Source organism: Siniperca chuatsi, linkage group LG15 (assembly GCF_020085105.1).
Source record: "Siniperca chuatsi isolate FFG_IHB_CAS linkage group LG15, ASM2008510v1, whole genome shotgun sequence".
NCBI lineage: Eukaryota > Metazoa > Chordata > Actinopteri > Centrarchiformes > Sinipercidae > Siniperca > Siniperca chuatsi.
The window spans coordinates 28,648,485-28,670,757 of NC_058056.1; the positions used below are offsets into that span (position 1 = coordinate 28,648,485).

Sequence of the window (22,273 nt, forward strand, 5' to 3'; positions counted from 1 at the left end):
ACAGTTTCCATTAAACAATGTCACAAATATTGTAAATCTCAAATATTTTATTTTCATCTTCATTAATTCACCTTAGACACTGACACATACAATAATATATAATAATAATACAATATAATACTATAATATACAAGATTTATTGATCATTTTACAACATGGGGTTGAATAACGAGACTTTGATTGCAGTTCCCTTTCTGCTAGGCAGTGGAGATGGCATCCTCTGTGGATGTGTATATATATATATATATATATATATATATACAATACTACATACATTGTAGTGTATCAAGTGTTTGAGACCAGTCTTATGTAAACATAAAATAATTGGGCTCTAGAGCAACAAGTAGTCCCCTGTCTTGGACACACTCAGTTCCTCTCCATCACACTTTTCTGCAACATGTGAAAAACCTTTTGTTCTAATAAATATCCGTGAAACAGCAAACGCCGCACAGCCTGCTGCATTTTCCCCAGCGGTCTACTCTCCGTTTACCGCTCCAATATGGCGACCGCGCAGACGCACTTCAAATCGCGAGCGCAGGATCCACGTTTCTCTGCGAGCGCCAGTCTCCGGTCCGTTTACCTGCGGAAGGTTTCAAACTCGCTAGCAGAGCGTTTTTGAAAATAAGTTTTTACGTTTTTACCCGCATTCTGCTTTCCGCCATTTCTTCTTCTTCTTCAGTCGCGACCAAAGTGTAACGCGACGTTAACGGCTGTAACGTTGTAATAATAAGGTGAAGTTACTTCCGAGCAGTTTAATAACGTTACAGGAGAAGTGTTGTTTTCCTTGTTGTGACGGGCGAGCAGGCGAGTTTAAGCCCTAAAGGAAGTGAAGGGTTTGCGCCTGTTTTTAGTAGTTCAGCAACATGTTGACGTGTTTGTGAATTTCTGAAATAACTTAGTGTTTCATCTAATTTTACTTTGTGGAAACATTTAATTTTACTCTGTGGAAATGTGTGTTACTTAGGTTAACACACTGTTTAACTAAATCTACCATTTTGAGTCAAAGTGAAATTAAAGTTATTGAACCGGACCTCTGAGGTTAATGAGTAAGTTACTGTTACTGGGCTTGTATCTGCTGAATATTACAGTACTTCACCTTGAGCTGTTTATCTCGACTGCCAGCTTCTTACATGTTCTGGTCTTTTTTACAGGAATGGACTACAAACCGTCCTTTGTGTACCTGCCTGGGTCCACCCAGCTGCGGCTCCAGGCCAGCCCCGAAGCTGCCAGGGCGGCCCGGCAGAGCAGACAGGAGGCCAGCGAGCCCCTCCACCTCAAGTCCGCACAGAGGGCAGAGGCAGACGCCTGGGGGCGGGTCACGGCCCTGGGGGGGGATCCGGCTGACCGGAGACACATCCTCAGCAGGACTGAGGTGCTGTTCGGTCGGTACAGGGGCCGGACCTTCCAGTGGCTGCTGACCCACGACGTCGGCTACGCGGCGGCAGTGCTGGCTAGCCACGAGAAAGAGTGTGAGGGGGGAGACAGCAGCGGCACCCCCGTCAAGTGCAACAAGGACTCCCTGCTGGAGTACGCCCGACTCTTTCCTGCTATGGCTGCCGCCATAGCTGACAAGCAGAGGACGGACGCAGAGGGCGACCGGCTGGTGGGCTTCGGCACTTACAGATCCCTGACCTACAGGCAGCTGTATGAGACAGTGAATGCAAAGCTCAGCAAGTAAGGAAATGTGTGATGTTGGTTTTCTTCACAAGGTGTGTAGACACAGTTGATATTTAGTCGAACTCTTGTCTCTCTCAGCTACAGGAACTGGGTCCGGCAGCTGACCGTCAACGCCGGCTGCCAACTCGCGCAGCTGCAGCAGTATGTGGTGAGGAGGGACGAGGAGCCGCAGCAGTCTGTGGTCAGGAGAGACAAGAAGCTGCAGCAGTCTGTGGTCAGGAGGGACGAGGAGCTGCAGCAGTCTGTGGTCAGGAGGGACGAGGAGCCGCAGCAGTCTGTGGTCAGGAGGGACGAGGAGCTGCAGCAGTCTGTGGTCAGGAGGGACGAGGAGCTGCAGCAGTCTGTGGTCAGGAGGGACGAGGAGCCGCAGCAGTCTGTGGTCAGGAGGGACGAGGAGCCGCAGCAGTCTGTGGTCAGGAGAGACAAGAAGCTGCAGCAGTCTGACTCCGCCTCCTCAGCTGTTGCCGCCTCACCTCCATCCTCCACAGCCCGCTCCACCGGCCGGTCCCCCTCAGCCAGACCGGCATGCTCCAGCAGGGCTGTCCTTGCTCCGTCTGCACCCTCCACCTCGTCCTCCACCGCCCAGCGGGCTGCTTCACCACCTCCTCAGCGCCCCCGGTCGTCCTCGTCCACTGCGAGGAAGAGAAAGGCCAGGGTCCTGTCAAGTATGTATCCAGTCAACTTCTTCACTCAGCAGCAGCAGTTTTACTGCAGCCTGCGGTTCTCCACAGTGTTGTGTGACTGTTTTTAATTGTGGCTCCAGATTCCTCGGAGGATGAGGACGACCGGCTGGAAGCTGCAGGTGCTGAGCAGGAGACGGCTGCTCCAGGTGAGTCTGTGTTTCACACAGCTGTGCATAAGGGCAGCACCGGCGTTGCCTTTCATGTAATGTAGATAATACTGTAGGTGGTGCAGCATGTGAGCTGTGTCACGTGTGCTTGTACAATAAACAACTGTTTTATTGTTGTTACTTCAATGTGTGTAAAACAGCATCTTCTCCACCACCACTACCACCACCACCTCCTCCTGTGCCAGGAAGGGCTCCACCTCCCCCGCCTGCTCCTCCAGCTCAGGTTTGTGTTGTAGTTGTGAACATTTGGTAGCAGTGTGTCGTTTAAAGCTGCAGGTCAGTGAAGTGTGTGTTGTTGTGTGGTTACAGCTCCTCCTGCCTGCAGCTTGGAGGAGAACCCTGCCTGTAGAGCAGCAGGAGTGGGTCAGCAAGGCCCTGTTTGTTAAGGACCAGACAGGGAGGGCAGTCCTGTCTCAGGAGCTCCAGCTGTGGTACAACCCGCCTGGTCCCCAGTTGGTCTACAGCCAGCGTCCCTCCACCCCTGACGCCTTCTTCCAGCGGCCCTTCTTCTTCTGGGCCCCGTACCGCATGTGGCAGTACCACCTCAAGTGTCCAAACTGCGCTCACAAACTGACGGGCTGTGGCATCTACAAGACTGTCCGCAAAGTCCTGGACCTTGACGGCTGGTACTACATGGCCACAGAGTACCTGGAGTGCAGGTACTACTCAGTTGTCCTCAGTTGGTGTTTGAAGCTTTATTGCATTTGGCCGGGGAGAGTGTCATGCAGCATGCAATACACAACAGTCTCCAGGAAGAAATAACTACAGATTTTTATAGTTTAGGGTGAAGCTCACACACACCACTCTACACTAACTGATGACTGAGGTCACTGAGACAGAAAAGGCTCAACAGAGAAAAAGTACATAAGATACAACCATGCAGGAACAGTGTGTACACTGTCCTTTAAAATGCATTTTCTCCCACAGGTCCTGTAAGAAGAAGGTAGCCGGCTGGGCAGAGTGCGTCAGGAAACAGCTGGACGTCCACCACCAACAGCTCTTCCCTGCAGTGCTGGCGTACAAGTAAACATAATGAAGTACACAGGCCTCTGTGTGACAGTGAGGTTCAACGTAATGTTTAACTGTGAAACTGTTTTTGTGCTGCAGGATCTCGTGCGACAGGAAGGTGCTGGCTCAGATGAAGGGGCGCACACTGGGCAACAGCGTCAGCCGCCTTCGCTCGTTCCTCGTGGAGCAGCACACGGCAGAGTGGATGAGGCGGGGGACTCACTACCTGCACACCTGCTGGAATTTCAAGGTCCCTGGAGTGCAGATGCCCCGTCTTCCCGCGCTGCCGAAGATGGAGCCTGTACCCAGCAACAGCTGGCTCCTGTCCACCTACACCAGGGACTCCTTCACCAGGATTGAGGAGCTGAGGGCGAAGGTGACCTCAACCTTCGGCTCCATCCTGAAGATGAACTCCACCAAGAAAGTGAGAGGGTTTGAGTCGATTAACAACACGTTTAAAGTATATGATATTATCTGACACTGCTGGTTACATCTCCAAGCTGCGCCTTTACTGACCGATGAAATACACCTGTCCTCTGCAGGTGACCAGGAAGCTGGCCGGGGCGGACGCTGGTACCACTCAGTGGATGACCAGTGTGGGCAACGAGCTGGGGCAGGTGCTGATGTCTGTCCTGACGGCGGCCGAGGGCTACGGGCTGAGGGACATGGCGAAGGGCCTGCAGGAGCGGTACCAGCGAGCAGGGAAGGACCCTCCACATGTCCTGTACGTGAACAGCGGCTGCTGCAGCGGAGACGGAGGAACCTGTGCAGCAACCGCTCTGTTCCCAGCGTGGGCGCAGATGTCCATCAGGCTGGACATCCGGCACTTTTTGCGCAGGCTGGCGGCAGGTGTGACCTCGGAGAGCCACCCCCTCTACCCAGATTTCATGCGGAGTCTCTCTGGCTGCATCTTCGAGTGGGACCCGGAGGACCTGTCCCGCTTGAGGAGGACAAACGTGATGTCCGTCAAGGAGATGTCTCGGCATTGTCGCCGCCGCACACGTGGGGCGCAGGAGACCGAGCGTCTCCTCGATGAGACGGTGGAGGCGTTCATGGGTGCCACCGACACCATGAACATCCCACTGCTGGACCGGGACCGGATGAAGGAGATCTGGAGCACCCAGAGGAAACACATCACCTGTATCCAGGTATGGCTGCATCCCGTCTGACAGTAGATTATGTTTAAAAGTGTTTCATCTCTAGAACGTTTTAGATAAATTAACTGCAACTTGGGACTGAAGGTAATAATTAAACACAGTTAAATCCTCAGACCAAAACAATAAATTAACATTATCGCTGTACTGACTTTCTCCTCGTCACCACATCTAGGATCCTCCTGGTGTCCACCTCCACACCAGGACCGGTCAGGTGACCAAGGGTGGGGTGACTCTCCCCGTCTACCGCTGTGCCCGAGGGTCAGCGTCGCTGGAGTCGTTCCACATGCACCTCAACAGGTTCATCCCGGGTGAGTCAAACCACATGCTGTGTTTTTCACTGTGTTTCTTCTTCTTGTGTTTAAAATCCTGACGTTTCTCTCGTGTTGCAGGCACCACTGCCAGAGAATGCTACTTCCAGATATACCTGTTGGAGGGGTTGACACGGTGGAACCAGGACCGGGCCCAGGCGGCTGCGGGCGGAGCCAGCACCGGGACGAAGTGCTACAGCGGCCAGGAGCAGCACAACTTCAACAAGCTGACTCAGCACTTCTACGGGCTGCCGCTGGCTGAGAGCTACACCGAGCCGCTGGAGTACACGGGTAAGTGTGACCGTGCTCGCTTTAGCTTCACTTCATATCAAAGAGCGTAACGCCACATTGTGAACTAACTAACCGGGAAACCGTAACACTACTATACAGAGGCTGTCAGGGAGGATCCTCCAGCTCTGTGTTTGCCATTCGGAGGCAGCGACACTACAGGAGCTAACGTGGCTCACCGGGCTAAGCCGACTAGCGTGCTACAGCTGATAGACAGCAACTGGTGCTCTGCCAAAATGAATTTTGACAGTAACAGTTTGGGTCACGGGGCGCACCAATCCGAGGGAGTTGCACACCGAACCGAACGTCCTGTACCGAACGGTTCGGGGCGATTACACATACCGTTACACCCCAAGTTAGAACAGATGAACAAAGGCTGAAGGTTTCCATTCCTGTCTTTGCATAAGAAATAGTTATAACAGAAGAAAAGAAAGCAACAAAAGCTACTTTGATTTATTATTTACGTTATTTTTCTTCTTCAGGGGAGCTGATCGGGATCAGCTACCTCTACGGGCAGAGCGGACGGACGCTGCAGGACTTCCCCGACGGCAGCGAGGAGCTGAACGTTGAGGAGGAGGAGGAGGAGGAGGAGCTGCTGGACAACTTGGAGGAGGTTGTTGGTGATGAGGAGTTTGATAACTTCCGCTTAGACTGCTTAGATCCATTACAGCAGCCTCCACCCCAGCAGCAGCTGCAGCCTCCACCCCAGCAGCAGGTGGAGCCACCTCAGCCTGAGCCCTCCTCCCAGCCGACCCCCTGAATCATCTTCTGGTAGTCGGGAGGAAGCAGTCAGCAGCTCTGCGGTTTGTCCTGTTCATATTTAGTGACGCTCCGTTTTTCACCACCGTCCCGAAAGTGAATGTAAACCGTCCCAAAATCAAAATGTTGTTTCTTTACTTTGTTATCATCATCTATAGTTGTCAGTGGCAAAATAAAAACACCATTAAAATGTTGAGGAAATAAATAATTATATTTATTTTTGCTCCATTCAAAGAAATAAGAATTAAATATCCTGCCAGCGAGCCCTCTGAGGGGGTAGATGCACCAGTGGCGCAGCATGAGAAGACATTTGCTAAGTGACAGTTACACAAACATCCCTTTCGTCCCGGGGAAGATCTCAAACACGTTTTATATCGCCCCCGGGGCGACGGGACGCCGTTAGTCTCAAGCCCTGGTGACGCTTCATTCTCCCATTGATCAGGTTGTTATTGTTTGATCCTGAACTTGGAACTGATGTGTGACCTCTTATTTCTGTGTATTACAGGTCCGCGTTGGCGCTGAAGGAGCTCCTGGTTACCAGCACGTGGTCCGGCTGGCCCAGAGTCTGGTGGCGCTCTGCAAGAAGGGCTACATCACCCAGGCTGAGGTGGAGGAGATCGTTGGTCTTTGGGAGAACCTCCCCGATGCCGAGAAGGGCCCTGTGGTGTATCCGCCACGCTGTAGGGCCCAGCTGGCAAAGGGGACGATTAAGAAGTCCCAAACCTACGCTCCCAACACAGTGGCCATGCCAGGGCTGGAGAGCATGAAACGGTACGTGTTGTACGTGTTTGCAGAGACCAGCTCTGTTCGCTGTCGCTGCGTATTTTCACTCCCCTTGTCGCTCTCCTTTGTCTGGTTACAGCTGCATTGTGGGAACTGGCAGCCAGCCCGCCGTGTGGCCCGACACCAGCCGGCTGGTGGAGGCCATCTTTGTCCAGCTGTGTGGCCTCCACCCTGGCAGCAAGAAGATGAAGGGATGCCTGGTGACCCGCTGGACCCTGCTTCTGAGGGACTACAACACCATCCGGAATGTGGTCACCACCCACCCCGCCCTCAGAACCAGGACCGCCCTGCAGCTCTTCGCGGTCAACCAGGCCACCGTCTCTCAGTGGTGAGACTCTCTTCTTTATTTACGGTCGTCTCACAGACGATCAGCTTCACAGCTCTGTGTTCGCTCTGCAGGCACAAAAGGTGGACCGCCACCCAAGAGAGGACCACCCCCCCCATGCAGGCCCCTCTTCAGGCGGAGGAGACCCAGCCTACCCCGAGGACCTCCGTCTACAAGGACCTACCACCACTGGAGGGAGAGGAGGAGGCTTTTCCTATCACCACCTCTGCCCCCCCTGCTGCCACCACCTCCACAGCCTCTCACACGGACATGCAGGTGACGGCGGCTAAGAAGGGACTCTGTTAAAATCCCCTCCATCAACCGCTGCAGCCAGTGTGGCCTGAGGAGGAGTCAAGAGACGGGCCACAACCAGCTGAGGAGGGCAAGCGGCGAGAAGGTGAACTACTGTCCTGCAGCTGCCAGAGGACGGGCTGGCTCCCTGAACTGACCCCTGCATGCTGCTGCTGCCAGTCCGGAGTTCCTGTCTGGCTTCCTGACGTGACCCCTGCACGTGTTCCTGCACGTAGTTCCTGTCCGTAGTTCCTGTCTGTACTTCCTGTACGTACTTCCTGTACGTAGTTCCTGTCTGTAGTTCCTGTACGTACTTCCTGTCTGTAGTTCCTGTATGTACTTCCTGTCTGTAGTTCCTGTACGTACTTTCCTGTCTGTAGTTCCTGTCCTGTCTGTAGTTCCTGTATGTAGTTCCTGTACGTACTTCCTGCACATAGTTCCTGTTCATAGTTCATGTATGTACTTCCTGTACATTTCTGACCATTTGCACTGTCTGACTGTCTCAATGGCTGCTGGCACATACCGGCTACACTACTGCACATAGCCTTACCTGCACTACTTATACTTTCATATACCCAAACATAGTTATAGTAATGTCCATACTATATATATCTGACCTGTAGTGTCTTCATATCATACCTGCAGCTGTTTATTCTGCATATTTGCACTCTATATTTTGCTGCACATGTTCTGCTTTAATTACTGTATATATCTAGCGTACTCATATCATACTGTTCATACTGTGTATAACATTTTTTTATATATATATATTTATATAGTATTATGTCATATATTCATATATATATCTGACCAAACATTGACTGCTGTGAGTGCAAACACATCTGACCATTTAAAGACATCAGTGTCAGTGTTTCCTTTCAGGGCGACACACACGTGTCAAGTGTTATAGCGCTCTGTAAAACATTCGGATCAGACGGTTCTGGTTCTGTTCACAATCATGTTATTCATACACTGTTTTATAACTACAGACTTTTATTGATCACTGAGTCGACTCTTAATAAAGTCAGTGGCATTTTCAAAACAAGTTTTTTTCTGTCTTCTTTCATATTTATGAACCTTACAAAACACCCGTAGTTCATACTGTGTGCTAATTACAATGATGACGTATGTGAACACATACAAGGAGTTTGACTCCAGTTTAAAGTTGCTCTCAGTGTTTCACAGTTTACAGGACGACAGAAGCGTGCAGCTAAAAACAAGGTCAAAGTAGACGAAGAACTTTTATGCACATACAAAAAATGTGTGTATGTATGAATATAAATAAAAAGCACAGTGTGTGTTTTAAACTGTTTATGTAATATTTGTATGTAAGTGGGTGTTTTAGTGTTGGGTCACAGCGGAGATGGGGGGGGTTCAGGTGAAAGGTGGCTGATGATTGGATGAGAGGTGTAGGTCTTTTGAACCGTTGCTCAGCATTTCCACACTCTCACTGTAACTCGGCCGCAGCTCCATCACCTTCATACCACGTCTTCCTGTTTCTGCAGAGATGGCCGACCACTGCCCCCCCCTCACTTTAACTTTCAGGAACCGTTCTGGCCAACAGGTTAGTTGCAGTTAATCTAAACACAAATCCAGTGTTGGGGAGCAGTGAGCTACATGTGGTTCAACTACATCCACGTTTGCAAAGTCACTCAGGTGGTTCCGTCACCACGATGTGTCGTTAAAAGCTGAAACTGCGAACTGTTTTGGGCCGTGAAAGGTATTTTTATTGCTTCTCTACCGAAACTCACCGCAGCACCGTGAACAGTGCGCCGTTTTATTTTTTGGGGTTCATGCGACTTATTTTGCATATTTAGTTCTAGTTCTGCATCACATGCACATTAATCAGCTCCATCATTTGTTTACAAAGAAGTCAGAGCTACTTTTTTAGTGAATGAACCAAACTGGCACTTTATCACCTGCTAACAACAGGTGTGACCCCGCCCCCCTATGACTCCTGCTCCTCCTGCCACTCCGGACCCAGAGCGGGGACCTCCGGGGACCTCCACCCCTCCCCCCAGCTTGTGGCAAGGCCACGTGCGTACAACAGGAAGAACTTAAAACAGAACTTCCGGTCCGTCGCAAAACTCGCTCGAGATGAGGCTGCGCAGAAGCGATCGCCCGCAATGCATGCCGGTTAGATTTGTGTCCGAAAAAATGCAACAAGTTCGTAAGATCGTATTGTCCAATGAATGTTTTCCTTTAAGAAGACGAAATATTAATATAAAACAGTTCAGATGTAACTGTTTAAAACTTCCTGTCCCACCCAAAGCTAAAGAGCTTCGTTTCAAACTGTTAAATAATGTTTATCCTGCAAAGAATTTTTACATTCAACATTTAATACTGAGGACAATGTTTGAACCTTTTGTTTAGCGAACATTGAAACAGACGAGCTTCTCTTTTTCTCTCTTGTTTATTCAGAGATATTCTGGGATAGTTTCTGTATTTGGGCTCAAAACAACTTTTGATTACAATGATGTTAAATTTGGCAGCACTGAACCTTTATTTAATGTTTTTATTCATGATGTGTATCTTTAAAAGAGTCTTTGAGTGTCTGTAAATCTAAGAATGCACTCTGGCCGTGTGATAGTGTGGAAGCTCTTTCTTTGAACCCTGTATTTACGGCTTTTCTTTGTTCTTTGTTTCATTTCTATTGTTCGACCTGCTCTACTTGAAATATTGAATGTTTAATAAGCCTGTATGGTTTTTGAAATAAATAAAAAAATGTTTTTTAAAAAGCTGCTCTGCACCGCAGGGCATGATGGGAAACGCCTGGCTGTCGCTGATTGGCTCTTAGCCTTGACCACAAACACCACGTTTTGTAGAAAATCCTAATTTTCTGTATAATTGTATATTTAACGCGGGATTGTAGGAAACGAGTCTGATGTTGTTCAGTGAAGGTTTAATGTTTAGTTGCTGCTTCACTTTCCAGTGAGAAGGGGGGGGGCGGTTCTGCTCTTGTGTATCTCCGATATTAACTATTGAAATCTAGCTGCCTGACCGGTCGAGAAATATGAAATCGGACAAATTTAGAATCGTCTTGCTTTTGTCACCTCCACAAACATGAATTAGGACTTTTTTTTAAATCGGGGGTTTAGACTAAGAAATTCGGCATACAACTGATACACCAATGAGCTCTTATTTACATTAGATCGATCAGGTTTTATGGATCTATCGATCACGGAGGTGTGTTAGCATGCTAACAGCCCAGCCGTGCTAACAGCCGGCAGTACAGAGTTGAATAAAACGGTTTAAACAGCATGAACGTTAGCTGGCTAACACAAAGCAATGACAGACAGTTTATATAATAAATTCCTCACAGTAAAACTAAAGTCTGACACTTTGAGCCGTAATAAAGCTCCGCTCTAACGTTACGCTGTCTCACAAAGTGCCGTAAAAACACGTCGGTGAGCCGTGACAGATATATGACGTTTCACTGCGCCGAACCGTGATGCTACAGGAGGCGGGGCCACGGGCAGAAATCGGAACAAATCCGCTTCTCCTATTGGACGCCAAACGTTTGATTCTCGGAATTGGAACAAATCTAGCCATCTGATTGGCTGCGTGTTCTCAGCAGTTGGAACAAATACGGTGCAATGATTGGACGGCGGGACATCACCGTCCGAAGGGGGCGGGCCTCTCCTGTGTATCTGCTGCGGAGCAGAAGGTCGGCGGTTCGATCCCCGGCTGCGGCAAAGCTGGAGGAGAGCTTCAGGGGCCGTGAAGCAGTGAAACAGACAGGATGACTGATGATGATGTAGTAATACATGTAGAACAGTAAAAGGTCTCAGTAATATGTCTCATGTTTGTATTACATTATACATGAAGAGCGTATGTAGACGAAGAGCCGCAGATATGAAAGTTTATCCCTGACTGGAAACACGACTTTCACAAAAACAACCAGACTGAAAATGTCCACTGCTCGTACACACGTTTAAAACCCACCTCCTCATCATATTTACTGTTTATTTGTACATATGTAATACAAACGTGATTCATATTTACTAAGACATGACACTATTCTACAGTCATTACCACGGCGTTCACTAAGACCTCAGACCTCATTCTGTCAGACGTAAACTGCTGTTCAACGGCCGAAGCTCTTCTACATCCTTGTTCCGGCCGGGGATCGAACCGCTGACCTTCTGCTCCGCAGCAGGTTCACAAACCTAGCTGCCATGTTGTTCGCGTCACCAAGCACCAAGCACAAAGGCCGCACCCCCTTTTAGGGGAAAGAATAGGCTTCAGCAAACATGAGAAAGTACAGTGAAACTAGAAACAACCAAAGCCTTCACAGCGAGATACGACTATTTATTTTGACAAAAACATTTCATCTGATCAGTATTGATCAGGTGTGGTGTTGGAATCAGTCCTGTATCGCTGACTCAGCAGCTTGGCTAACGTCCCGGGCCGGAGGCTTTGTCCCGGAGATCCTTCAGCCTGCAGCGTCTCCAGCAGCAACACTTTCTCTGTGATAACTCGCCTCTCACACAGATGCTTCACCTGCAAACACAACATCCGCTTCACTGTCCAGTTCATGAACCAGTTACACCAGTTCACTTGTTGCTCCATCAGAGGCGGGGGCCGTTTTAAAACTCAGAGATCGAGGGTTAAAAGTTGGAATCGAGCATGTTCGCAGCAGTCGACACACTCAACACAGACAGCTGTACAGTGATCCCATATTGCATAAGACTCTTTACAACAAACATTATTCTTCACAGAAATATTAATTCAAACTCAAAATCTACACATTATTGCAATGTACATGTACTGCAAATGGAAAATGGCTGCATTTATACACAGCACTGTCCAGTTTGCCCCGACCTGCTGCTGCTGCTGGCCAGCATCAGTCGTACCTGCAGGCTGATGTACTTTGTGTTGCAGCGTTCCTCCTGCGGGCTGCAGCCGCAGAGATGCAGCACTTCCTTCATCGTCCTACGTGAACACAGAAAACAGCTTTTTTCGATTGCTAACATGCTTTGGTCAAAACTGAAGTCAAAACTGTTCACACGGCCTTCAAACAGAAGTCTCAGTGGACCAAACTGAATCATTTTTCATCGCTTTCACACAAAATGCATTCAATGACCACATTTTCCTTTCTCATTCACACTCCACCTGCAAAACATTAGGCCTCTATATTTACAGCACATTTCAAATGCTAACACACTGTTTTCAAAACGGTTAAAAACACATTCAAAGCAGAATGATAACAAATTGAATGCATTTGTGCGGTAACCATGTTGTGAAGAGCTGGGTTCAGCCCTGCAGCCGAACTCTGGGCTCTCACTGCCAACAACTGTCACAGTGAAAATGTGAGTTGCTCTTAGTACATTTATGTTTGCAGTAACTTGATACTTGAGTTATTTATTTTAAGTTAGTTAATGATTGTACATTGTGTAAATTCTTGTCAGTTACAGGGTAGCCAGATATTTGCTCCCTATGAATTAAGTTTCCTGTATGGTGATTAAGGCGCCCACACATGATGAGCAGTAAAAGGGTTAGGGGTTACTTGGCTGAAGCGCGACCCTTAGCGGGCCGCACCGCTCAAATTTGCCACCAAGCGCTGCACTCAAAGTTCAAATTATTTCAACTTTGGCCTCTGTTGCCGCTGACCTTTCAAAGCGCAACCAATGAGATAACAGCTGTGTGTTATGTAGCCGGAAGCGACAGGTGCACGCAGGGAGGTAGAGAGCGATAAAGGAAAACTGTGTTTCACAGTTCTACAACAACAGTTTACTAAATCCAATGCTAAAGTTAGCTTAGTGCACTTTTTGATGACGTATACCTGCACTGCGCTTTGGCTCTAGGGCTGGGGCGACTCATTGACGTAATCGCTTACGGAAATACATCAATTTGCATAACATGCGTCGGCGTGTCACGATGATTATGGCTGCGCCCCGTCCAAGAATGGATTCCCCCAGAGAACAACTTTTCTTGTTACGGTCATGGTTTCAGGGTTTATGTATAGTATTTCCTGTTTTGTTTTGAAATGCTCCCCTCATGTGTCTGGTAGTTTTACTTCCTGTCTTTGTTTGCTTTTCCCGCCATTTTTGATCTGCCCCGCCCTGATTAGTTTCACCTGTGTCTCGTTATCTCCCCTCACCTGAGTGTATTTAGTCTGTGTGCTTCCTTTGTTCTTTGTAAGATGCATGTTGGTAATGCAGACTGTATGAAGAGTTTTGAAAAAGTGGCTTCAGTATTGACGCTTGTTAGCAACTGAAAAAAACTAATATATGATGTATTTATTTTCTTAAACAAACACAGTTCCCTCCTACCTGCGGACCAGCCAGTTGGATTCGACATCAACCCGCTGCAGCAGGAAGTCCTTCAGCTGGGCTGAAGTCACGCCGGCGCTCTGCAGCAGCCGCAGGCAGCCAGACGCAGCTCAGCCTCCTCCTCAGTCTCCACGCAGTGCAGCAGCGTCTCCTGCACGTCTGACGATGTTAAACCCAACGCACCCACAGCTGCAACAACAACACACAAGTTTACTGGTCAGTCTGTTTATTGGTCACTTTGGTCCCAAGTTTAATATCTTGAATGTGTTGTCATGAACCCGACCACACGTGTACGGTTTTCCGTTTGTTTGATGGTCTGTTGGTTGAGCGATGCGAGAGGGGGGATGACATGCAGCAAAGGGCCCGGGCTGTTGTGGTACCGACTCAGCCTTGATACGTGGTACACCAGGTGAGCTACCGGGCGCCCCACGATGAAAATATTTTAAATGAATTCCATCAAACAAAATTTTGTTTGCTGCATTAAACTGTTTTATATTTTAAGCCTTTTAGAAAATCTGGGTTCTAAAGAGGATTTGGTTTAATATTGTGACTTTGTTTCACAAACCACTGGATTGTGTGAGATATGACGGAACACAGCATGCACCTCTGATGGCCGACAGTCGAACCTCCTGCGCCGGGTCGTTCTCCACCAGCTCCAGCAGACGACTCACAACCTGTATTCAATAACCAAGTTTAGCAAAATTTATTTGCTCGATTGATTAAAATGATTTGTTTGTTTTGTTTGAAACCAAACCACGTTGATTGTTTAGCAATCTTTGCAGTAAACATTTCGCCTCGTCCGTTCTTACCGTCTCATCCTTCAGCTGCAGAGACTCAGCCATCAGACAGGCCTGTTTCCGGACTGCAGTGAACTCATCTCCGAGGCAGCTCACAAGAGGCTCGAGCAGCGTCTTTAACTTCAGGTGGCTGATTATATCCAGAGCCTCCATCCTGTCCTGAAGACCCTGCCCCTCCTCCAGCTTCAACCTGCAGCCAATAGGAGAGCTTACACATGATCTGATCCTCATCAGCGCAGCCGCCTACCTGCAGGATACCAGTTTTTTATCGGCCATAAGAAGACCGGCTGACCACGATCACTTTTATGATAGTAACAGTACTTGATACCAACATGGTAGAAAGAGTATCACAAATAGTCACAACATTCAGACATTCTCATATCAAATGTAGAAACGCTCCTGGTTTGCCATCAGAGCCAAATGAGCAATTAGAGGACTGAAGTATTTTCATTTCAAATAATCGTCTCAGGGAAAAGTAAAGTCTATTCATGAATCCCTAACTGATCATTTGATGGTTAGCAGTTTGCTTAAGGACTTCAGTCAGAGGATGAGAGGACAAGCGGCACCCTCCTGACCATCCATGAGCATGAAGTGATAATTGTTGTGTGTATTCTACTACCTTAATTCAATGTAAACATCCTGCATCTTTCCCAGCTTCATCAGCGCCTCTGCGGCGGCGAAACGCACCTGCCAGCACTGGTCGTTCCACATCAGGTGGATCAGTTTGTGCACAACATCCTGTTACAAAACAGTGACGCAGTTTAACCCGGGCTGGGGAGGAAGCAGTGCACCCGGTCCTTTATTATCTCATTACCTTATTAGTCGGCCCTTTGAGGCTCGACAGAGTGTTACAGGACAACAGTCTGTTTCTCCACTTAGAGCTGTTCAGCTGCTCAGCCAGCAGGGAGCGCACAAGAGTCTGAAGGAGAACACAAAGTTAATATTAGACTCATTTTACCAGAAATAAAACAAAATCAACACGTCCCTAAAAACATTTGACTGCTCATAGACACAAAGTTGCACGTGTCCACAGCTGAAAAAGAAAACAGTGCACATTCAAAAACACAGTCACCGTATAAAGTACAAGCAAAATTAAATAAATAAGCCTGTGTGGACAAAATATTGCATTAACAAAATCGTGCAAAACTTAAAATCTACAATACAAAACTCTTGCAGAAAATGTGCTGCAGTGAAATTTCACAAAGCTACTAGCTGCCTGCAACACAGCGAGATCCACTGGTTCAAACTCAGGTGGTCCCGCCTCTAAGCAGGCAGACAGCGAACACATTTACAGAAACAGCAGTACGTCCTCGTATTTAAAAATGGCAGCAAACTGAAACTAACACAAAGCTCCCACTGCTGGAAGTTTGGCTGTTGGCTGTAAAATTCAGACACATTGGCGGCGCGAGGAAAAGCTCCCTCTGCCTGTCGGTCTGCTCCGATACGAACACCCACACCCAAAAACAAAACGAAACGAAAGCCCGGACCTCAGGGCCGACACGGCGTCTCCAGTACAGTTTGAATCGGTCAGCCAGGCTTCCAAAACCAGGTCGGAGAGAAAGCTGACTGCCGAGCTGCTGCAGCAGCAGGTAAACACACTGACTGAAAACTGACGAGTCGGCTCTGAGCGTCTGGCCGCTGAGTAAGGTAAGCAGTGAAACAACCAGCCGGGTGTCGGGGGGTCGGTCCTGGGCGTCGGGCCGGTGGTCCTGGCAGAGGAAGAGTTGTGCTGAAAGTCTCTGGATGAGCACCCTGCTGTGGTCCCCATCCAGGGCTGAACACTGTGCAGCCATCCAGCCGTCAGCCTCTGAACCCGCAGAACCTGCAACACAACACACGACCAGATAGTTGAAGGAGCTCCAGTTTCAAGCGTGAGCCTGACTAACACAGAATAACCTTATGTGGACACACGTGTTAGCAGCGTGTTTTACATGCATTAGGCACACAGGGAAGGTTAGCACCAGCACCAACAGTTTCATTCCTGCAGGACAGATTAGTATCGTGCACAACTTTTTAGCGTCTTTTTAGTTACTAGTACTACCCCAAACATCATGTCGGTGGCTGGTAGGGCAGGTTAGTGCCCCGCTGTACCACACAGTGCCCTTGTACGACATGTTGGTACTGCGTGGGGCAGGTTAGTACCTCACAGGACAGGTTACTTAGCCTGTTTCCAGGTCAGCTGTTGCGCTTATTGACGCCTGCATGTTGTGGAACCAAAACAATACACCATTCAGATTGTTTGTAGGCAGGATTAAGAATCTAGGCTGAAGTCGGGGTTAGCCCACTCAGATTGTGCCAGTGTGAACGCTTTCGTAGCCCCAGACTAAGAAGGTTCAGAGAATGCTTTTAAGAGCAGCGTGAAAAGCCCTCCAGATACCCGATGCTTTCTCCCACCAAGAAACATGAACGCGCCATCGGGCTGAAGGAATGAACGAAGTGTTGTTTTTCAGTCGGTCTGTCTCGCGGAGCTTCATGCACTCTGTGGGCCGTGCAGTTTCCTACCCGACTGCGGTCCCGGTCCTGTGGGGGTGGAGGAAGGGATGACTGCTGTCTGGACCTGGTCAGCGAGGTCAGTCAGGTCTCTCTTTAGGCTCCCCGTGGTGACGCTCTCTGAAACACAAAGCTGCGTTCACAACCACCTAACGACAAGCTTAGCCAACTCACGAATGAACCAATACAGCGACGGCCCAACCTACCGTTGTTGGGGTGTGCTGCCGTCTTGTCCGGGCCAGTCCATTCCTTTGGGGCCGGGGAGGACCACCTTTGCAGGTTTTTGTGGTACTTGGACGAGTTATCCGCGATGATGTGGTCGTGGTCTCGACGAGCCGCCTCATGGACTGGTTTGGCTGAACCTGAAGCCCTCTTTTCTCGATAGCGGCCAGCAGAACTGACTGCTGTCGCTCTGGTTCTACCGCGGGAACCCTGCAGCAGTTCTACCGTCTGCAGCCGAGGAGCGACTGATTCACAGACTCAAGCGACTCCAGCAAAGGCAGCGAGTCCCTGAATCGCCCCGGAGGAGCCTGCCGGCCCTCTGGCCTCGTAGCCGGTCTATGGAGTTTCCTGTCTTGTGTCTTCCTCTTGGCGGACGGTTTCAGGGCTCCGTGGGCCTGAATAACTGTCGGAAGTTGGCCTGGCCGTAGGAGATGCTGCCTGCGCCGGGGTCCACCGCGCAGTCATGGGAGAAACTGAGGCCAGCTGCAGCATCAGTCAGAAAGCTCTGGTAGAGATGCTGGGATCTCTGCATCTGGACGGAGCCCGAGACTTTAGAGCCACAACGTGACGAATCCATTTCACCTGCAGGATCTGGATGAAGAGAGAGAAATGGGCAGCGGTGGGAAGAGTACTGAAGATCTGTACTCAAGTAGAAGCACTGTCGCATCACTGAAGTATTATTGCCCGATATCAAGACAGAATTGTCTGAAAAGTCGTTACACTCCATTTCCACCTTCAGTCTGACGTTGCCTCCATTTTAACCGTTTTCAGTGGGGGAGGGGGATTCAAGTTCCCCTAACCAATCACTAGAGACCAACGTATCCGCCTGCAAAAAGGCAGATGGAAGGTTTGGTTATAATTCAAACTGTAGGGCTACTCTAGGGTAGATTACATAGTGTAATGCATACTTAAGTGAGAGTAAAATTACAGGCTTTAAAAAAAATACCCAGATCTGTGAATACCCCCAAAAAACGACTTCATTAAAATCAGGTGGGTAGTTGTAATTCGTTGCCTCCGCAGAGATGACCCTAACTGCTGCACGCCAAGGTGGTTACTCTCTTTAAAATATAATCTGACATTTTTTTAGGGTATGGCCAGGTATGCTTAGGTTTACAGGTCAAATGGTGTGACCCCAGGAAAACATTGACAATTCATCAGAATTACAAAAATGAGTATTTACTTCACGAGGCCATGTGCTTACATAGCTGTCCGTGATAATGCCTGTCAAATTTGTAATTATTTAAACGTCAAATGGTGTCACCATTGAACCCATTTGACTCCTATTACAAGCCTTTCTGCCAGAGGCCAGTTTTGTCAAATGTCAGCAGTTCACGATGCTGATTACAGACGTATTATGAACTAACTAACGAACGTGGAACTATTTTCAACTTTATTATTAAAGCTCTGTAAGGCTAGGATAAAAAATCATTTTTATCCTAGCCTTACAGAGCGTTTTTGAAAAGTTTGAATCCTACTCGTTCTGTCTCTTGATGCAATAGAATCGTTCTTTTGCGGTTACCCCACTCGACATTTTCAGGCGCATTCAGTCTTACCTTTTGTAAAAGAAAAAAAAATGGCGCAAATGTAATTTCAAATGACACGAAACCAACATGCTTTTAAAACAGGTTTTCAAAGGATTTTTAAATTGGTCATCTTGCCCACCCTTAGGCCCTGTTCACACTGCAGGCAAAAGTGGCCCAAATCCGGGGTCACGTTTTCCCGGGTTTTTGGAGTCAAGTGACCAGGTCAGACTTCTTCAGAGGTAGTGTGAACACTCAAATCTTGCCCAGATCTGATTTTTTTTCAAATCAGATTTAGACCACATACATATGTGGTCCTGAATCAGACCCAGACCTGATTTTTTTCAATGTGTGAACAACCAAGGCGGATTTGATGCGACTTTTACGTCAATCTTCGTCGACATTTGTCACAATTATGCGCCGGCGAGTTAGCCCCAGACACAACAGACGCAGACAGTAACATTAAAAACTTGATGGAGCGAGTCAGTGGAGGGAGAGTGAGGTGTTAGACCTAATTAGTACATGGGGAGATACTTCAATTCAAGCTAAACTGGAAGGATCCTACCGTAACCGCTCCGTTTTTGAAGCACATGCTCATTAATGTTACGGCTTCCATTACACAAACATTTTGAAATAAAAGCGACAATGCTTACTTCCTCCATAACCTCCCGAACTTTAGTGCAACAGCGTGCTGCGTCTGATGTCATTGTTATTGTTCTTTTGCGCATGCGGGTTAGTTTGAAACCTCAAACAGTTCACACTGGAATCAGATACAGGCCACATTTTAAAAGGTAATGTGAACAGCCAAACAAAAAATCTGATCTGAGCAAAAAATCAGAAGTGAGCATTAAGACTTGCGGTGTGAACGGGGCCTTATTTGTCTGTGACCCCATAAAGTGATGGTCTGCAGAGAGCCGTGAGACAGGAGTGGGTGGTGCAGATATGCTCCCTCGAACAGACCGTTTTAACAAGTCCTGCAGCGGCTGAGCTAGCTAGCATGCTAACTGGTAGCATGCAAGTGTGGCTTGGTGAGCTACTTTGGCATGCTAATGGTTAAACTGCCAGCCACAGCAGCGTGTGCAAGAGACCCGCAAGCAAACAAACCTAAACCGGACTGTAATGAAAGTACTAAAAATGAAAGCAGCAGTTTAAGTGGATGTTGTTCTGTCTTATAATTCAGGCTGTATAAATCAGGAGTCGCCAAAAGACAGCGGAGGTGTTTTAATTTGAAAAAGCATTTCTTCTTTGGGTGGGTGGAGAACAATGAAATTCAGTTCTCTTTTCAAATCTAAAGATGTTCGGCTTCAGTTCTAAATAAATATCTCGCTATAAAAGGCCGTGTGTGTTATTTATTCCACGTCAAACGGCTAAGCTAAGCCCTGGTGGGAGTAAGTTGAAGAGTGAAAGCGTAGCAGCAAGTTAGCGGTTGAAAAGATGCTGAAACAGCGTCTAGGCTGGGAGCAGACTGAACTCTCACTTTTCAACCTGAATCTAAACTAAACGTCTAAGCGTTTGAACAGATGATTAAAAAAAAAGCAAGTTCAAGTATAAATTCAAGCAATTTATATCTGTAATAAACTAGTATGGGAGGATCTATCTTTGTGTGAGCAGTGAAGCGGAAGCAGACTCACGTCAAGTTTTCTTCAGTGTCAGCTCATCGACCGCTGCCGCTGACCGTTGTCATGGCAACAGGCCGCGATCATCCCGCCTTCCGGGATCAGTTTTTAGCTAAGCTAAGCTAAATGCTAAAACTGCTCAAGTGAAGAGTCAAACGCACCCTCCTGCCGCTCCGGAGCGGCCTCATTTTCACAAGTTGACCGTTAACTTGCTCCGAAGCTGCGAGTCCAAATCCAGCGAGCCTCAGAGGAGGCTGAACTGTGTTTGACCTGACGCCATTTTGAGAGGGCTTCTTCCCTCACCGTCAGCACGTTCCCGCCGCTCTCCGTCTCTACCTGGGCGTCAGGAACACCGGGAAACAGCGGCGGCCAGTAACCGAGAGGCTGCAGTGTTGAACGCTGCCTGTTCTGTGGCATTGTTCCCGCTCTCTCTCTCTTGACTGCGTGGCACCGCCGCCATGGCCGTTACAGCCTCGCCGTTACGCTGATTACGTGAGCGTTAACGTGACGTCACACTGGATTGGTGATTACGTTTGTGTATAATAATAATAATAATAATAATAATGGCCACTTGGCTAAATGTTTATTTCACATTTATCGGTTAAACAATAGGCCGCAGCCCTGTAAATATCTCCGTTTATTCACGAGAGCACTGCGTCACCTTCCTGCTCAGTTGTGATTGGCAGTTGCTTATTGTTCGGGCTGTGTGATTGGCTGTTTGTCTGGGGGGGGGCGAATCCAGCGGTCAAAGTGCTTTGATGTCTCCAGCGGTGGCGGTGGACACCATTTTAGGCCTCGCAGGAGTCCGGCCTAACCCTGCCGACCCCCCCCCCCCTGCACCGCGCCCACCTGTCTGGTAAAAATTCAATTCAATTCACTTTTATTTATCCTCATAAGCTGCGACTCGTAACAGAAGTTACCTCACTGCACTTTTCCTACAGAGCCGGTCCAGACCGAACCCTTTATAATGTTATTTACAGAGACCCAACACATCAAACCACGAGCATGCGCTTGGCGACAGCGGCAAGTGCGCGCTTTATACTCAAAGAGAAACTTTATTACAGTATAATTACAACAGTTTGAATGTGTCGTGCTGTGTATTTCGGTAGATGGTTGCAGAGATAACTAAGGTTGAAAAGTTGCCGTCTTTTTATTTATTTTAAAATGTGTCCTTTTTATCTAATGAGCTCGTTGGTGTGTGGGTTGTGTGCCGAATTCCCCAGCCTAAACCCCCGATTTAAAACAACCCTAATTCACGTTTGTCGAGGTGACAAAAGCAAGACGATTCTAAATTTGTCCGATCTTATCAATGGGATTTGGTTTTGGCGATTTCTCCGCATACAACATAATGGCGTGTTCCGTGGCTGAATTATTCCTAAAAATACAACATTTACACATCCTGTTCACAGTCGGCTCTTTAATCCTTCTCAGCAAAGCGTAGTGTCAGCTGTCTGTCCTTAACTTCTTGAAGCAAAAACAATCCACTGCACACAGTTTGGACAAGACAGCTGTCTGTAGACCGGACTGATTGGGAGACCGTATGGAAAAAATATTCTCTGTGCATCAAGAAATCCAAACCATCAATTAATTAATTTCAAATTCTGTCACAGATTGTACTGGACACCAAAGAAACGCTTCCTCATTAAATGATCTGCAAACCCCCGCTGTAGTTTCTGTCCCTGCCAACAAGAGGGAACATGCATGCGTATGCTCTGGGAATGTGAGAAGGTTTATGAGTTTTGGGGGGAAAGATCTCATCAATAATGTCTGATATGATGATGAAAAGAGATACCAGTGCAACCAGTTGTGCTCCTTCTAATCTAATTCTGTGACATGACTGGACTCTCAAACCTCTGACGATCTTTGTGTTAATTTACGTATTCTAAGTTTCTCATACTGCAGACTGT

General features: G+C 48.1%; 3 protein-coding genes across 12 annotated transcripts; 2 read left to right on the forward strand and 1 right to left on the reverse strand.

Moving 5' to 3' along the window:
• Positions 1–322: 322 nt before the first annotated feature.
• Positions 323–6,690, forward strand: LOC122862134. Of its 4 annotated transcripts, none has more exons than XM_044167400.1 (14): positions 744–1,046; positions 1,152–1,674; positions 1,756–1,858; positions 1,958–2,342; positions 2,441–2,506; positions 2,668–2,750; positions 2,837–3,186; positions 3,455–3,550; positions 3,635–3,959; positions 4,078–4,683; positions 4,865–5,000; positions 5,082–5,291; positions 5,771–6,091; positions 6,553–6,690. In XM_044167400.1, the coding sequence occupies exons 1-13, from the start codon at positions 1,043–1,045 to the stop codon at positions 6,046–6,048; spliced, it is 3,165 nt and encodes a 1,054-aa protein (XP_044023335.1). In that variant the 5' UTR covers positions 744–1,042; the 3' UTR covers positions 6,049–6,091; positions 6,553–6,690. The 4 variants fall into 4 exon arrangements, with proteins under 4 accessions (XP_044023334.1, XP_044023335.1, XP_044023336.1 ...); XM_044167401.1 differs by having other exon boundaries at positions 1,756–1,825; positions 2,024–2,342; XM_044167399.1 differs by lacking the exon at positions 744–1,046 and adding an exon at positions 323–731 and having other exon boundaries at positions 1,756–2,342.
• Positions 6,346–7,614, forward strand: LOC122862246. Its single transcript, XM_044167593.1, has 4 exons — positions 6,346–6,432; positions 6,553–6,818; positions 6,910–7,158; positions 7,230–7,614. Exons 1-4 carry the CDS (start codon positions 6,346–6,348, stop codon positions 7,459–7,461), a joined length of 834 nt encoding a protein of 277 aa, XP_044023528.1. The 3' UTR covers positions 7,462–7,614.
• Positions 7,615–11,736: 4,122 nt separating this feature from the next.
• On the reverse strand, positions 11,737–20,879 carry heatr4 (HEAT repeat containing 4). 7 transcript variants are annotated; one of them, XM_044167057.1, is made up of 12 exons: positions 20,528–20,878; positions 17,964–18,056; positions 17,215–17,821; positions 17,021–17,128; positions 16,183–16,340; positions 15,333–15,437; positions 15,138–15,256; positions 14,531–14,708; positions 14,326–14,395; positions 13,722–13,910; positions 12,303–12,381; positions 11,737–11,949 (listed from the first exon to the last, which is right to left on the reverse strand). In XM_044167057.1, the coding sequence occupies exons 5-10, from the start codon at positions 16,309–16,311 to the stop codon at positions 13,789–13,791; spliced, it is 723 nt and encodes a 240-aa protein (XP_044022992.1). In that variant the 5' UTR covers positions 16,312–16,340; positions 17,021–17,128; positions 17,215–17,821; positions 17,964–18,056; positions 20,528–20,878; the 3' UTR covers positions 11,737–11,949; positions 12,303–12,381; positions 13,722–13,788. The 7 variants fall into 7 exon arrangements, with proteins under 7 accessions (XP_044022992.1, XP_044022989.1, XP_044022991.1 ...); XM_044167054.1 differs by having other exon boundaries at positions 20,382–20,878; XM_044167056.1 differs by having other exon boundaries at positions 17,215–18,056; positions 20,670–20,878.
• Positions 20,880–22,273: the final 1,394 nt, after the last annotated feature.